The sequence below is a fragment of the Nipponia nippon genome, unplaced genomic scaffold (assembly GCF_047370975.1).
Source record: "Nipponia nippon isolate SJK-2023a ecotype South Korea unplaced genomic scaffold, ASM4737097v1 scaffold_5, whole genome shotgun sequence".
Taxonomy (NCBI): domain Eukaryota; kingdom Metazoa; phylum Chordata; class Aves; order Pelecaniformes; family Threskiornithidae; genus Nipponia; species Nipponia nippon.
Window position 1 is genome coordinate 88,898,174 of NW_028262369.1, and position 17,817 is coordinate 88,915,990.

Genomic DNA, 17,817 nt, shown 5'->3' on the forward strand with positions numbered 1-17,817 from the left:
CTGATACTTAGCTCTTTTGAAGTGCTCCAGTGAGTCCCTCTGTGGTGACCATGTTCCTGGAGACGTTTTGTCCCCATCTTCTACAGAGGACTTCCTCCTGTGCACCTATAGAGTCCCTTAAACATCAGAGGTTTCCAGTGGCAAAGGAGTGGTGATTGAGCATTACCCCTACAGGATAATGACACTGAGGGCACGGGGACATGGTAGCTAAAAGACTCCTGTTCTTGAGAGTGGGAGATGTGATTTTGCAGCAAGGATGGCTTATCCAAGGGTAATACAGCCAGAGGGTGATTACCCCGACGGTTGCTTTTGCTTTCTCATGGTAGAGGTAGCAAAGATGGAACAACTGTGAGGTGTGAGAGTAACACTCCTGTTTTACAGCGGTGTTCTGAATAGGTGGAACAGCAACATTTCTCCTTAAGCAGGCTGCTAGTTTTAGAGCTGTTAGGCGATTATAGAAGAATGAGGAGCTGGTGAGACTTCAAATAGGTGAACAGGAGAAGAAAGGAAAGTGCCCAAATGGCAAGCATCTGTCTTTCTGTCTATCTCTGCCTGTCTGTGCTTGAAATCTTGATAGCTGGGCTCAGGGAATAATATTAAACACAGCCGCTAACAAAGTACAAACAAGTATTCCTCACAGCACTCCTTTTGAGACAACGATTATTGTCCCAAATCGCAAATATTGGAGCTATAGCAGAGAAATAAAAATCATTTAGGTAGCTTGAATCAATGTCTGAGCTGGGACCAGGGTCTTGGCTTTTCAAACTCCTTTTTGGCTCTCTAGTCGCCTAGGACTGTAAAGAATAAAAGATGAAGGCATACCTGCAACAACATGCAGTTTCACTGATCGTTTCCAAAGCAATCGTGCCCCACAGCCCATGAACAAAAAAAAAAACCAAAAGAAACCAAAAAACAAAAACAAAAACCCACCCTACCCCCCAAACAAAGAAATGTTTTTCCCTGTAAGCAGACCGGCGTTCACTTTCTCTGCCCGAGTACCTGCCCAGCTGACAGCCGGGCGCTGCGCCGTGCCTCCGCGGTTATTCATCAGAGGGGAGCCATGGCAGCGGTGCGGGCGGGTGAAGCCCATCAACACGGCTGCGGAGCGCACGGGGGTAGGAAATAAAAAGATTCCCCCCCCCGCCGGGGCGCCCATGCCCGCACCTGTGCCCGGCCCGCCGGCAGCAGCGGGGCTCCCGCCCCCGCCCGGGGCGCGCTGCTGCGCCGAGCGGCCGCGCCCCGCGGAGGGGCTGCCCCGGCGGCGGGGGGTGCCGCAGCCGCCCCGGCCGGCGCCCCGGCCTGCCTCAGGAAGTGCCGGTAGGGAAACGGCGGGGGCGGCCGCCGGGGGCCGGGCCGGGCCGGGCTGTCAGCGCGGCGAGGGGCAGCAGCGGCGGCGGCGGGGGGGAGCGGAGCAGGTCGGAACAATAGCGGGTGGAGGGGAGGGGGCCGGCGGCGGCGGGGCTCGGCACCGGCACCCCGCCCCGGGCCACGCCGCCCAGCGCAGCCCGGGGGCAGCGCAGCCCAGCCCCGGGGCAGCCGCCCCGCAGGCACCGCGGAAGGGATGATCCGGGCGGCGCTCGGCGGGGCTCGCTGCTAAACGCGCCTCCATCCCTCCCTCCCTCCTCTTCTCCCTCCCTCTTTCTCTCTCTCTCGGCTCTCCTCCTCCCTAACTCACTGGATATTACCAGCCGCCGGGCTCGCCGCCGCCTCTCCCCCAGCCATGAATCCCGCCGAAGGGGCGGCGGAGGAAGGCGCTGTCCCCGACTCCGAGGTGGATGCTTTCTTCCGAACAGGTAGGGGAGCCGCGGGGAAGGGGCCGGGGCAGCGCCGGGCCCTGCCTCTGCCGCGGGATGCGGGGCTGGCGGCGGCGGCGCGGGCACCGCCGGCAGCGGAGCCGCGGGAAGGGGAGAGGAGGGGAGGGGAGCGGAGGGGGTCCCCGCCTGCCTCCTCGCTTTGTCCGCCGCAGCCCCTCGGCTCCTCCGTGCCCCGGTCCCCCCTGCCGTCCCCGGGAGGATGCTACCGCGGGGCTGCGCTCCCGCCGCCGACCGCCTCGGGAGGGGACCGACCGGTCGGGCCCCCGCCCCGGGCAGGCACAAAAGCCCCGCCGGGATGCTCGGCGAGAGCCGCCGCGTTGTCGCCCCCCCAGGAGGCTGCGCCGCCTGGGCCCCGCCGGGCCCCCGCCCAGGGCGGCGGCGGCTGCCCGGGTACCGGCCGGTATTTGGAAGCGGAGCCGGCTGCCCGCCTGCCCGGCCCGCCTCGCTCCGCCCGGGCGCAGCGCCGGGCGCTTCCCCTGCCGCCCTCGGGTGGGCGGTGAGGGCAGAGGCGCCCCGGGCAGCGCTCGCCCGCAGCTCCGCTGCCGGCCGGGGATGCTGACCTGGCGGGGACGGGCTGGGAAAGTATCTCGGGGCTGGGTGGGAGCCGTGTGTTTCACTCTCCCGCTTCAGAGGATGCTGAAGTGGAGCAGAAGTGTAGCTGGGCTGCAGAAGAGCGTCGTGTGGGGCCTTCGCTAATGATGCAGTGGTTAATTAAATTCTCTGGGCAATGGGTACGTGCTGGGGTCCCCACTGCATCACCCGTTTGTGAGGTGGTGTTTGCGTGGGAGCCCTCAGCTCTGAAACATGGCTTTGCACAGGATCAGCATCTCAGCTGAAACAACTTGTGGTCGGCCTCCTCACCCCCAGACAAAATCTTAAGAAAGTATTATAGGCTTCTTGGTAGATTTTTTTAATTAAAAATTGTAAAGGATTAAATGCTTGTTTCATAAGGGGATTGACCCTTTTAGGCTAGGACTGACACTTATTGCCACAGCTGTTTGTCAAGACTTTGCTTTTCAGCTGTTTTCTTCCTTCTACCTGCTCATTAGCTACACACAGTGCTTTGAGCTCCAGTTACAAAAAACCAATTATGTAATCACCAAAACTTTAAAGAAGTAAAATCCTGAAGGCCTGAAGCAGCTCCTTGCTATGGTAGACTGCACCCCATTTATGTGAAAACCCTTTGATCTAAAGGATAACTATAATAAGGTCTGGCTGTGTGTATCTTGGGATCCAGAAGCCATTAAGCCATAGGATATTTGCCTGTTGATAGCCTACCTGGTTACAAGCTAATTTCCTAAGTCTCAACAATGACAGATTTGTTAGGAAAACAAAAAAGGGAAAAATGATCCACCATTTTTTTTTTTTTAAAAGGAACCTGTTAATTAAGATTCCCCCCACCTTTTTTCTCTCTCCCTTCCTTCACCCAAAGCTGAATCATTTCTCTGTGACACTGCCTTCTGAACATAAGCATGTTAGCAGAATTGAATTTGGAGAGAGCCAAGTCTGTCTAGCTTATATGAAAAAAGTATTCCTAAATGAGGAAAAAGCACAGGGAGCCATGTGCCTAGACATTTCTCCCAATCTGCCTCCTTCACCTGAAATTTCACCTGTAGATCCATGAATACACTTGTCACCTGCCTTATACATTTCACCTGGAGATTTCAGAAAGTCTCCTAACATTTCTGCTTCTTTGGGAAACAAAATCACAGGAGCCTGGGCCTGGAAGGGATGCCTAGGCCACATCCTGGCGTGGAAGCATATGTGCATAGGCCATCCCTGATGGTTGTCTCGACTACCTTAAGCTTCATCAAAGGAGATGGCAAAATTCTTGTTTCTGCACCGTTATGTAGCATCTTGTGTCCAAAAAGATGACTTAAAAAAACCCAAACCTATTAGTAATTCATTTTGATTGTCAGCCGTTAGAACGGCCAGGCAACATCACTGAGAAATGGGGAAAAAGCGCGAGAGCAGGCACGACTGACCTGAAATCGCACCGTTGGTTTCCTGCGTTGGTTGTGCGCCGTTCGCTTCTGGGGTTTGTGCGCTGCTGTTGTGCCTGTCTGAAGTTGGTTTTAATGGATGGCAGAGAGAAGGGCTGATGTGGGGCTCAGGAGAGCAGCTGTAGACAGGACACAGCTGACTCTCCCACTCCTCTTTTTGGCTGTCAATGGCAATCTTGCCGGGGTAAAGACTGTGAGATAGGGTTTGATTTTAATAGCTGCAGAGACCTGCATTGACTTAGCATCCTTTTTCCCTTGATACTAGCTTTTTTTCTTTTATTCCTTCTGTCCTGACTTGTATTCTGCATTTGTAAAGCATAACCATTGTGGCTTACGTGCCCTCGTACATTCACATCAAATAAAAAATTCATCTATGTGGTTTAAAGATTAGCTGGTCCCATAGTACAAGCGTACACTAAACTGCCTAAACTCTTTCCAAATTCATAGCTACTACATGAAAAGCATGAATGCGTTATTCTCAGTAAAAAAAATGGAGTCCAAACAACTAATATCTCACTCGGGGCTGGGCTTTGCACTGAGGCGGGAGGATCGATAGGCTGCTCCCTGGTACCAGCAGAGGAGGCTGATGCTGGGAATGGCGCCGCGCACGGAGCGGCTCCCCCAGCAGCACCCAAACACTCGGAGGTAGCAGTCCCTTATCAGCGATGACAACTGAGATAGCGGCGCTCTGAGCTGTACCTGGAAAGTAAAACTGAAGGCAGTAACATGAGGTAATAAAGGAGGGTCTGTTCTGGTGCTGACACTGATGAGAACTAGGAATGACTTTTAAGAAAAGGGTGGATTTAACACCTGTGTGGTTGATGCTGGCAGTCAGTTAAACCTCCCTGGAGACAGGCAGGGTAGGGACTATTCTAATTTTCACCATCAGACATACACAGAGAGTAATTCAGTCTTCTTTTAGAGAATCACTCCCATGTAATTGGGATAAAAATTAACAGGCAGAGGGACTTTAAGGGCAGAAATGACTATTGCAGTCTCCAGCTCTGATTTCTGGGATAACACCAGCTGCTGAATTGAGGCAGTAATTTCTGCACGACGTCTATCGCTTATGTTTGAGCAAGAAACCAAATCTATGCCTAGGTATGCCTTATTAAGTTTCTTAGTCTATTTTGGTGACACATAAAATATGAGCAAATTCTCTGGAACTCTCAGTAGTCTATATTAAATGTGTACTGAGACTTTTATATTGCAGGGAACTGAATCCAAATACTTGTTGTTTCAAACATAAAGTAAGTCAATTGGTAAAGCGTACAAATGACAGATATCCCTTGGATACAGACACAGAGGGAAAGCTTTACCTTTGTGCCTAAGCTGCAGGAATTTCTGCAGTGTGTTTTGGAAGCAGAGGTGAAACATACAAGGAAATCCTTTACCAAAATTTTAAATATTTATAGAGGTCGGTGACAGAACAATTTAGCAAACTACCAATTACTGGCAAGGGTAATCATCAATATTTTTCATCTTCTAGCAGGTACAATTTTATTTTCTAATTTATTTTTCTGGCACTTAGGTATAACATTGATTATGTCCGATACAAAGATGCTGACTTTGTCATTGATATTTCCTGTGAGTGAGTTGAAAATTGATATTGTTCCATCTCCTTTGACTGCGATGAATTATTCTGTTTGCTTTCTGCTTTCCACCAGCCGGTTATACTTCCAGCGTTGTTCATTTGTGCATGAGTGACTGGCAGCTCTGCTACTAAATAACTTTAAAATGATTGGCAGTGGCCAGGCTGTTTGATCAATGGATGTGCTTGAAATGATGTCTGCAGAGAAGTGCTCCTTGAGGTTGATGGAATCAAGTGTCTCCTCGTAGAGCAGATAAATTGATTCAGTCAAGTTGTCACTGGGGGTGAGGTGTTCGTGTGACGCCTGGCTTCCTCACCTTGAGACTTTATAATTTATAAGGCCTGGCCTAGTAATGTGTGCTGATAAAGGAGGCTCTGTTGTAGAAACCACTATCAGGTTGTGCCTACCACTTGGAAAGCTCCTGTGTTCTTTAAGGCGATGCTGTTAATTAAAATCTGTACCGCTCTCTGGAGGCTTTGACTTCTGACCCTGTCAGGAATATGAGTTTTGTTCCTTTCTTTTCTTATTGTCTGATGTAGGTGTTTTTTCATGTGATTGACATGGGGGAGGAGGATGGTTATCTCACTACATGGGGGGACCCAGATCCTCCCAAGCCTCTGTCACCGGGTACCCCAGTGCATGGGGAAGGCCATGTGGCTCTGCCCTGCTGTTGTCCCATCTCCTCCTCCTCAGGACTCTTGGAAGGAGCTCTGCTAGTCAGGGAATTGGCCTGTAGACATGCCAAAGGATATGTAGGTGAATCAAGAGGTCTTGGTGGGAATGACTGTCCTCTTTCTCCTCTCTCGCTGCAGACTCTGCTCAGAAATGGGGCAGAACCTGCTGATTTGTGGGGTCTTGTGACAAAAGGGAAGAATCTCTTTTTGACTGATCCTGGAAGGGAGCAATTTAAATTGGTGATTTAGGTTCAGAAAAGCATTTCTTTCCCATACTTTTTCCTTCCTTCTCACTCAGAAGTACATACAGGGCAACAGGGGTGACATGTGATAGTCATTTACAATGTGTTTCTTCTGGATGAGATTGCATTGTGTTACAGGCCAGTAGGAAGATATTTATTCTATTTGATATTAATTCAATTAATGGCAAACAGAATTACTTCCAGAGGAAGAGGCCTTTCACACCCGGCTACTGTTCAGAGGTGGTATGTACTGAAGTTCACAGTCCTTGATTTCCAGGACAGGGTGCAAGAGGGAATGTAAGCTTATAGCACAGACATGAGTAAAGTGCACAGGCGATGCAATAAGGCTCGATATGGCTTCTGCAGAAGTTATTGGGGGGCGGGGGGAAGAAACCTGTTGCCTATGCTGTGTTTTGGGGTTGTAACTCTGAAAGAAGAAGAGTGCTATCCCAAAGTTGTCAAAGAGGAGCCCTGTACAACCCTCCTAGTGCTTGTGTAGACCATTTTGCATGTGGCCCTAGATGGCCATGTGTGTCTTGGGATACAAGTGAGCATCCAGCTTGGCCAGGCAAATAAAATTATCACTGTTTCCCACCACCTGCTTCCCATCGTGTATTTTATCAAGTCCCATAATAATAACCTGCTGGGGAAACATGAGTGTTTAAATATGGGAGTAACTTTGATGGGTTTGGTGTTGGTTTTTTTAAATTTCCAAGCACACCCTCGTGTTAAGAGCCCGCTGGGGAGTCCTCCGGCCGGACAGGTGCTCTTGGCCTCTTGAAGGTTGGGGATGAAGTATTCTGTTGTTTCAGCTGCTGTGACCTTATGGTCCCTAGGAAGGTCGGTCGATTATGGATGTATAGCAGCTTTATTGCTCCATGGCGACACGTACCGTACAGTACCCAGTGGTATTTTAAGTACTTCATAGTTATATCAAAGAAAATACTTAGGGAGTATTAGGCCTTATAAACCCATAGCACTGTGCGTTTTATGGCTGGAACTTAAAGTCATGAAACAACTTAGAGGTATTTGTGCTTTTGTTTGATTTGGACTGGTGTCCTGCTTTTAATATTTCTTTGGATAAACAACTCCCGTCTTACAGCCTCGCATGGCACACACACCCTGTGTTTAACTGAAGGGACTCTGCCACTTGGGGAATTTTGCCTAGCGAGTTTGGCAAGAATAACAGTGAATATTACGATATACGTGTTGCAAAAGAAAGCTGGATATGAAGAGAGAAGTCAAATATGATTGTCTGAATGGAGAACCCTAAAGCATGGAGGGCTGTAAAAGAAAAAAGTCATAATATTTTGAATTATTTTTTTTCCACTCAGTTCTGGGACAGATTGTGTTACTGTTGTGCAGATCCAGAGGACTTCAGAGGAATTGTTTGGGAGTTTTCACAGATGTAACTGAAAACAGAACTTGGCCCAGCTGCCGCAATGGCAATCATAAATCTAGGTTTGAGTCAGTCACCTGTGAGATATGTGGACTGCAGTGTGTTGAAATGGGATTTAGAGCATTTTGTGCTAAGAATGGAGTAGTATTTCAGCAAAATATTTAAGTCCTCATGTCTTATTTCAGATTTGGTTCAGAATGAGCCCAGTATTTGAATCCAGGGCAAAGACTTTCCTCTATTGTAAGTCATTGTGGAAGTTGTTACATATGTGATTACTGTGCAATAACATTAGTTTCAGTTGCTTTTCATTTATTTTATTTTGAACTATTCAGTGAAGATTCGAAGTGGTATATTAAAATTATGTATGTTCAGTGCTGGAGTGTGAAATACCATGTAAAACATTTATTGATGTTTAAATAATTCCTGTTTCCTAATTAAGGGTTTAGGAGATAATTCTGTTTCTACTTTTAAATATAAATATTCATTTTGTTTGCTCATTTTCATTAACTAGTGCCTAGAATAAATTGTGGTTTATTGGAGTTCTTTCTCCCTTATCAACACGTGTGGCTTTGTTACTAAAATCTAGGAGTGTTTTCTGTTTCTTCCAAATTACACACTGTAATGACTGAGAGCATATAGGTACATAGGCCTAATTTGTTGCACTCCCACTTCAAGGCAACAAATTCCCTTTAAAACTAAAAATGAAATTCTTTTTTTTTTTTTGTAACCTTAATTATATGAACCAGCATTTCAGTTTCACTGATGGAACAAAACTACCATAATTAGGCAGACTATAGTTTTTAGCGTAAGGTCACATCGTGCTTTGCTGGGAATAATAAGAGGAAATGATCTTCAATTTAACATCTCAGTGACTGGCAGACCAGCTGCTCTGGTCATTTCTGTTAGTGAAGTGGCCTTGGGAAGAAGGGTGAGTGTGTCGTGTTTGTGAGAGAAATTAAATTAACCTCGTCACGTAATTGGTACCCATGTAGACTTAGTGGAGTTTTCAGGTTTTTAAACCACTTTTTTTTTGTGTGTGTAATAAGCTGTGTTGAAGTGGCAAAAGACATGCCTTACTTTTAAAATAAAAAAATCATTACAAGGAAAGATTTGACTCCAAGACGTTGCTCTCTTCTGGGGATTGTGAGCCTTTCTTTGCAAGGTGAGTGCTTGGTAAAGCAGTAAAGGCAGTAGGTCAGGCATGCTCTGGTGCAGCCGGGATATGAAGAGTGGTAGTTGGCTCAGGTTGGTTTGTTACCTGAAATGAGAATATATATAGTGAAAAGAGCTTTGTAAAGGTTCCCTGGTAATATCGGCGTTGCTGGCATGGTTCCCGACTCTTGGAGTGTACCCTGGTGCTCCTGCTGTTTTAATGGCAACTGGCAGCCTACATTGGGAGCAGCATCGTCAGCTGGAAACAATAGTGTCTGATTCTTGTTTGTCAGCTGGGACAATAGCCCCGCTGATGGGCTGCGGTGGAGGAGAGCTGGCTTCCTTTGTATGGCAGTGCAGGCATGGCAGATGGCTAATTGGACATGATAAACCACGGGGGCAATGGGGGAGAAAAAGGAGATCTGCAGGGATTATCTGCTTGTATCCCCCACGTTAGGGGGGGAAAAAAAAAAAGTATTTTAAAGATGTTATCAACTTTAGCTCTTTGCCATGAATATATCATTCAATAACGAAGGAGGAGGACATCCTAACTAAAGTCTTTCCTTAGCTGATGTGAAGTCCACTTTATTAGCTGGGAGCAAATCATATTACTGTATGGGGAGGTAGGCAAATGCATGGCCCCCAGAGATGGCAGCATGGCACTTAGGAAAATTAGCAGTGCGTATTTTTCACCAGTTGTGTAAGTGAATGTCAAACTGTTGTGCCAAACAGCATCCAAGCTGAAAACAAAGAGCTTTGCAGCAGTGCTTTTCAGGAGTGGAAAGTTACGCTCTACCATAGTTTGTCTTGATGCGAATAGAAGTCCATCAGTGTTGGAGCACTAAAAAGCTAAGCTGATTAACGAAGACAGAATTTTTTAATTTATATGTATTTTATTAGACTTAATAGAGTATACGCTATGAAGCCAAAACCTGAGGCCCTTGTGCAAACAAACTTTTGCTTATTTAAAACAGCTTAGTGAAAAATGTAATGAAAGCCTCAAAGCTAGGACCACAAAAATGATCAGAGGAGTGGAACCCCCTCTCCTATGAGGAAAGGCTGAGAAAATTGGGGTTGTTCAGCCTCGAGAAGAGAAGGCTCTGAAGAGACCTTATTGTGGCCTTTCAATACTTAAAGGGGGCTTATAAGAAAGGTGAGGATAGACTTTTTAGCAGGGCCTGTAGCGATAGGACAAAGGGTAATGGTTTTAAAATAAAAGAGGGTAGATTCAGGCTAGAGATAAGGAAGAAATTTTTTACGATGAGGGTGGTGGAACACTGGAACGGGTTGCCCAGAGAGGTGGTAGATGCCCCATCCTTGGAAACATTCAAGGCCAGGCTGGATGGGGCTCTGAGCAACCTGATCTAGTTGAAGATGTCCCTGCTCATTGCAGGGCGGGTGTTCTAGATGACCTTTAAAGGTCCCTTCCAACCCAAACTATTCTATGATTCTAAAGCACGTGTCAATCCCAGGTAGTTTTTGGTATGACATGTGTAGGCTTAGGTGGTGGCTGTGGGCTGTGAGCCCAAGTCCGTGCCCACAGCCCGCTAGCAGCAGGCAGAAGTTCATCCCATTGGGTGCATTTTAATTTTTATTTAATTTTAATTTTTGCCCCCCCCCAGTTAAACAGCAAGAAAAAGCACACTACAACTTTGGGAGTAATTCCACAATTTTTGTTCATCTTCCCTCTGTCCACAGAGGAGGTATAAGAAGTCAGGCTGAAAGGGGGTCATGTGCATCAGTGGCTGCTGCAGGGATCTGCAGTCATTGCTGGCTTTAATTCCCTGTTTTTTAAAATGGTATGAGGTGCCTAGAATGCTTTGCTATTTTAGTGTCTCTCATAATAATAATGTTATGGCATATAACAGATACGTTTAAATTGTAGTAAAAATAAATCTGCAAGAGGTTAAAAAGAATAGCTAGCAAGAAATATGCAGTACTCTGTGGAAGCAGATTTACTTTCTGTGGAAATGTCTGGACTGTGTTTCTCTTCCACTGTTTACTACTGTCTTTTCCCACGGGACAAGTTTAGTGGAAACTCCAGATGAAAAGTTTCAGCGGGTTCCCTTTGGTTTCAGCAGGCCCTTCAACTGCTGTACCTTTTGAAGCTATAGGTGCAGGAGACCATTCAAAGGATTGTGAGTGGATGCAATAAAACTTCCAATAGGGGTATCCTCCTAAAGGACCTACGATATTGTCATTATGTTATGATGGCTGTCTACCAGAGTTTATTATTTGTATTATTGTCTCAGTCACTGATTAGTTCCTTCTGAAGCAGATGCTGTGCAAACACTGAACAAAAAGATGATCCCTGCCATCAAGTGCTTACGGTAAAAGCTGTCATGTGGATTGTGAATTCATTTAACTGAAGACTTTTCTTTTGCTTTGCTTTGCTTTTAAGCACGTCTGAAGGACAAGCCAGAGGAGTTGCAGAGTCTAGCACCGGGTGTGGAGTAGAGGGAATGGCTGAGAATAAGGTACAAGCAGAAAAATAGGGAAGAAATGAGAAAGCTGTAGGGAAACCTAAAAAACCATGGAAGAATGCAACAATGGTATCTAGCGGAGCACTTCAGAGCTGGAGGGCACTTGGCTGAGAAAGGGATCGCAGCCTGCATCCTCTGTGGAAGGAAAGCAGGTGATGTCAGTGTGGGGAAGGTCAGAAGCCAAAGGAAAAAACAGGAATGAGACAATAAGAGGTTTGACTGGAGTTGTAGCTTTTGGGATGGAAAGCCAAAGGCAGGTTTCCAGATGCATTAGAGAAAATGGCAGACTTTGGCCGGGTACATAGTGAAAGGAGGGAACAGGCAAAGCCTATGTGTCTACCATGCTCAGAATGGGGAAGGCAGCTATAGGACGTACTGCAAAGGACAGGAAAAATAGCAAGGTTTTCTCTTCTAGGAGATGCCCCTCACTGTCAAAGACCATTATTATCACGCTGCAGTCTTTTAATGGTGACTGCACCAAATGCCTGTCTTGCTTTGATGCTGCGGAGAGAAGGCATTTCCCTATGAAGCGAAGACACAGAGCCAAAATCCTTGGGTGTTCTGCTTCACGTTTAATGCCTCATGTTCACAAAAATGTATCATGAAGAGCCAGCCTCCTTGGATCTGACTGCCACTGCGTTCGCAGCAATTCAGCTTTCCTGCTCTGCTTTTCTGTGCTGGGGCAGAGAGTTCAGGAGTGATGCTAATAGTCGGTCTGAAGCATTCAGACAAATTTAGTCCGAAGGAGCAAGTCAGGCCTACTGGGTAAATAGTAATGATCTTGTGAGCTTGGAGGACTTAGATCTACGGTGTGTGAATCTCCCATTAACAGCTTGCTCCTATTCAACTCAATCCTGCTTGGAAGTTAGCTGGGGTGTTAAATAGGTCAGCTATCTCTTACAGACTCCTGTTAGTCTGTAATCTGTCTGCTGCTTCAATTTATTTATCAAATTCCTAATGAGATGGTCTTGAATTATTTGAGGCCAAGAGAAAGTTGTTAACACTGGCTTGGTTTAAAACACCTCTGGTGCTAAAACTGAACAGAGGGAAAACCCTGTTGGTTAGATGAGTTCAGATCAATTAAAACTGATCTGTGTGGTAATGGGAGTTTGTAAAAATGACACTTCCCAGCATGTAAGCCCTTATCATGGGAATTTTTTTTTTTTTTTTTTTTTTAAAGCTGCTTGTCTTCATCATTGAGTTGTGCACTAAGGTGTAACTGGCAGCTTGGACCTAGTTGCTGTGATTGGGATTGATTGCAGTGCTTGATCCAGCTTCAGCTCCATCGTGATGTTTGTGCCTGGGAGCCTTACGATGCTCATGTGCAATAGTTCAAAACCAATGGCTGGTAGGTTCTTACTCGGGTAGTCAAAGGACAGGTTTCTACAGCATCCACCTCAGAAGTCAAGCACTGCTCAAGACGTGCAGGGTGAACAATAATTGCTTTGCTTGGCTCAGCCATCCTCAGCTCCCCTTGGTGTGCAGTGGTAAAGGAGATAATAGTAGTTAGAAATAATACACAGAATTAGTACAGCATTTCAGAACACTTAAATAGTCACAGTCTTTGCGTAGAATAGGGAAGTCTCATCAAACCCATCTGTAAAAAGGGGGTAATCAGGCACAGAACTGTAGTAAGTGGTTTTCTTGAGGTTGTATGGACTTTGTGCACGTGTTCTTGAAAAACCCATGTCCTGTGGTGGAGCAAACCCTGACAAAGCACTGCATGGCTTTACCTTCTGTTGGCAGGGCATGGGCCAGCAAAAGCACTCCAATCCCTTTTTACTGTAGGATTGTCAAAAGTCACAGCTGATGTGACAGGTGAAATCAGAGAGACGTGCAAACACTCGGCTCTTCTTAAACCACTTGATATGGGTGCCTATATATGGATGCAGGTGACCTACTTCAGACAGGTTGTATGTCTTGGCCATAGTCCTGGAAATGGGATTAACACACCTTGCTTATGTCCACACCAACCAGTCAAATGGTCTTAAGATTTTTATTACACTGACCCTATTTTTAAATATACGTAGGTCAGAGCCACATCTGGTATAAAAAATGGCCCGATGCCAGTGACAGCAGAGGAGCTACAGTAATTTACGCAGGCAGAAATTTTGGCCCATGTTCAGCTGACAAACTCATGTGGGGATGGGGCCAAAGAGGACGGGTAGCAGAGTAAGGATATTTCTAATTTAATGTGTTAAGACATCCAGATGATTTTGCTCATCACTATGGTACCTGAACACTGACGAAATGAGGCACTTGGGCTCTGGGTCCATTCTGCTCACTATTTGGTAGGATCCCTTGTGCCTTTTTTGTAATGAGCGTGCTGCTGTGAAAGTTATATCTATTAAATGCTAAATGTAAGAGAGATTTAATGACAAGCTATTAAAAAGTTCCACCTACCTAAAAATGCTTTGTGTTCCAGCCCAGGTTTGCTAATATATTCCATATTTCACAGGGGTCTCTTAATGAAGAGAATGCTGTCAGGAGCCATTTACAGCTCTGATCCTGCTTTTGTTGTCTGTTATGAGTGCCAGATTCCCTTTTGCTGCAGAGCCAACCACTCTGCCACTAAGTTCATGCTGTGGATGTCTCCCGTGGGCGCGTTAGTTACTCGGGGCATGGGAAGGTACCTCCTGACTGGTTCCATACAGCACAGTGTAACGGATCTATAACCATAGTAGATGATTTCCTTTTCTTGGTCTCATTTTTCCCTCATACTTTTTCCTCTTGGAATATATCTAGCAAATGTAAAACCTGTGTGTCGCTATTCCAAATGGGGCCGTTCACTTAACGTGGCATTGTTCAGGGTAGAATAAATACCCATGGCCTTCTGAAGAGTGCTGAATTGATTGCGCATACCACCCGTATTTACCAGTAACGTTCCCCATGTAACATGTGAATGAGAGGACTGCAAAGAGTTGGAATTAAGTGCTACTCCAAAGAGTAATTGTCACACTGACAAAAAAAAGAAAGTCATCTTGCGTCTTCCTATGGGAATATGTAGACAAAGGAAAGTTTCCTCTTTGGAAGGTCTCTTTGTATTTCTTTTCTTTAGAGACAGAAGCTGTAGGAGTTATAGCAGAGGCAGTGGTCACCAGTCTGTGGACTGCAGAGACTGGTACAGCAACTCTCTCTGCCTCTAAATGCCACTGCCCCTCCATTAGTCCCCAGTCCAGAGCACAGCCCTTACTTTTTGCTGGCTGCTGCTCCCCAGCAAAGGCTTCCTTTGGCTCATGTATACCTGAAAGATTTAAGAAGGAGCAAACCTGCTCCCTGGCTCTGTTTTCTAGGTGTTCCCCATGCAAATGGGCTTCCATCTTGTTGAACTGAATGAGAGTGTGCTGTGGGGGGAGTCTGTCGCTCCTTTTCCTCTTGTCCCGCTCCTGGGGTGTGCATTGACCTCTGTTTGCACACAAAGTAGCTGAATGTCAGATGGACAAGACAAAAAATTTACACAGATTAAACTGAAATTCTTGAAACTAATAGGAGAGCATGGAGGGCAGACTTAGGGTGCCTAACTAGCAGGCATGCAAAGTGCACAGGCAAACAAAGCAGGACTAAGCTCTTTTTTGTTGTTTTGTTTTCTTTCTTTTCTTTTTCATCTCACTTGCAGCTACGTTGACAGCTGCAGCTGATGACTTCTGAAGGGATCTCCTCTCCTGGCTCCCTTTTTGCTCTTCCAATCTATGTATGTATTTTCCCTGAGAGCTGTTCCAGGAACTGAATTAAAACCTCCCTAGTCATTACTTTTTCTTCTGGTGTGCGGACACCCTGCAAACGGTGGCTCAGGCAGCAGCCTGAAACAGTTAGGTTTCAGAGGAAGCCAACTGTAGCAATCTATTTTTAAAAGGTTATTTTGTTGAATTGGATTTTATGACCTGATTTGAACTGGTCTGGGGCACCCACGTGTTGTGGTGCCGCAGCTTGAACCCACAGGAGCGTCACTATTTGCTGTTTTGCCATTGCAATCCTATCTGCTTTCTGTATCAGACAGCAACAAATTATTCTCTCCATCCTCAGTCCTGCGTGTCCTGTGTGTTGACAGTGGAGACTTGCAGATCTTTTGCTGGGGAAAGCAAAACTATTGTTGTCATATTGCAGTTTCTTGGCTGTCCTGTTTCCCTTCAAGTGATGGGAGTCTGGACTTAGGGCTGTCATCTTTTATTACATTTTTTTATTTTGACTATCTGTAAAAAATGATTTAAAAATCCTCCATGACCAAAGAGTTTATGCAGGAGTTTCCGTAAGTTTCATCCTTACCTTTACTGTAGAGTTACAGATATAGGTACTATGTAAGACCTTAAAACACCAGAGCTACAAACACCCACACCTCTCAGCTACAGCAAATGAAACATGAACAACCTTGATCCAGAAAGCCACAGGCTGTTGCAGCATCAGTCCCTGATGCCTCGTCTGGACACATCCTTGCATAGCTCCTCTCAACATCAGCGGCACAGCAGCTTTACAGTGGGACTTTGGCGGGCACCAGCCTGGGCTTGTATCTCCTTATAGGAGGCATTTAGCATGTAGGAGTGAATATAAATCTTCTATTCAGTCTCTTGAAACTGTCTCAATATTTCTATTGTGTAATTCTACACAATATTTCTATTGTGCTGAAGTAACTTGAGTTTATTCTCCATCCAGAAACAAGTGGGAAAGCTGTAATGGATTGCTTTGGATTAGGTGTTGATGCTCAAGAAAGCTGTCTGTGTCAGTGTCACACTTTTACACATGGATAAGTAAATGAATGTGTTAGTTTCGAAGTTTAGGACTTGTCATGGAGGTATTTATCATACTGTAGTCCTCCTGGGACTCTACTGATAAATGGGATTTTTAGATAGAAAGCCTCCATGGATGAGTAGGTGCTGATGGCTCTGTTGTTGGCACCCATTCATTTGAGCCCATAAGAGGCACTTAGATATTAAGACTGCACTTTTTTTGAAGTTAAGACTTGAGGTTCACAGTTTTTGGAGTTGTTGGTGCAACTGAGGAACTCCCCGAGCAATTTCTGGAAAGGAAGGCTGCATTCCTAATATCCTGGCCAGATCCCTCTTGGGATAACTATATTCTTTTCTTGCTTTTCTACATTTCTACTCTGAGATTGTGCTTTGCAATGCTGGTGTGCATGAATAGTTGCTGAATTTGACTGTATGAATTGCTGCGTTTTAGTGCTGAGAGGTAATTTGTATCTGTGACTCTTCCATAGGGCTTCAGGGTGAAGATCCTGTTATTCTTAGCACCTCCACTGTCTTCACATAATCTCTCCCGCTTTAGGCAAGGTAAAACAAACACAGCCTCTGGCAGCTCTGTGTCAGGAACAGCACACCACAGACACCATGTCCAGGCACCCCATCCTTCCCGGCTGCTACCGAAGCCGTCCGGGAACACACGGGCTTCCCCTGCGTCACGCCCCAGCCTGTACGCCTGAAGGAAACCTCCTCGTATCTCCAGCTCTTCCTGTCCAGCTGCGCACGGGTCCAGCACGCACAGCTCATTGTTTAAGATGGCAAAGCGTGTTCCAGTCCTGCAGCATGAGAGGGGCTGTAAAATGTGAAATGGTGCTATTGTTGTTAAAGAAGTTTATAAGCTGTTAAACACCATGTGTTGGTCAGGCAGAGCTTTCCTATCTCCACTGCTTGAGAAGAGGCTTGTGAGTGAACACCTGCTATGTGCAAAGAAGGGGAAAGGCAGGCTCTGGTTGTCTTCAGCGTCCCAAATCAATGGGTGCTTTTCCTGGTGCTGGCTGGAGCTGAGTTCCCAATATCTCAGCCCTCTTCTGCTTTTTGGTGTGTAGTGTTCATATAGGGTTAAATTAGCGTGCAGCAGCTGAATTGCAAGCTTTTCTGACAGGAGCTATGGAGCTTCTGCATCCATAGCTTTCCTGAGGCTCCCTTAGGTAAAGGCTGGCATGCTTTATCTGACAGACAGCCCAACTGGTATTTCTAACGGCTTACTCTGCTGGTGTCGGTGCATTTAGGTGCAGCCAGAAACTTTCATCCTAATGTTGTGGGTACCCCCAAGTTATATTTACAAGTGACAATGTTGCAACAGAAATGCCTCAGCAGCAAGGCTGGGATGCAGGAATGAATGTTGCATCCCTGTAAGATGAAACAGTTGTGCCTTTTTGGGTGGGAACCGTAGGTTGGATACAGGAATCTTATGTGCTACAACAGCATCTTTTACCAGGCTTTTAATTTTATGCATCTCATCTTTTCTGGTCTATGTCAGACCAGGAGGTTCCTCAATTATTCTTATTCATCTTAAATATCAATTATCCCCTTGCTGTGAAAACTGATCCATTGCAGAACAAGGATTTTTTTCCATTGGAGTAATCCTAAGAGAAAAGATTGCTGCTGTGAAAAGCAAAGCCCTTGGTCTTGTTGTTCTGTGTTCCTCTTGTCATCATTAAAGCTCTTCATGTTAGACCGTGAGCAGCCCACATCATCACCGGCTTT

The 17,817-nt window shown here is 46.1% G+C and overlaps 1 protein-coding gene across 12 annotated transcripts in view; it reads left to right on the forward strand.

The window, feature by feature from the left end:
* Nucleotides 1-1,298: 1,298 nt before the first annotated feature.
* The window catches only part of KALRN (kalirin RhoGEF kinase), a 532,514-nt gene continuing 515,995 nt past the window's right edge, over nucleotides 1,299-17,817 (forward strand). For 5 of the 12 annotated variants that reach the window (XM_087734559.1, XM_087734561.1, XM_087734562.1 and 2 more), the window contains exon 1: nucleotides 1,531-1,793. In XM_087734559.1, coding sequence (XP_087590685.1) covers nucleotides 1,721-1,793 — 73 coding nt within the window. In that variant the 5' untranslated portion in view covers nucleotides 1,531-1,720. Of the gene's footprint in view, nucleotides 1,318-1,529; nucleotides 1,794-17,817 lie in introns of those variants that run through there. The other 7 variants (XM_087734565.1, XM_087734566.1, XM_087734568.1 and 4 more) reach the window with 5 other exon arrangements.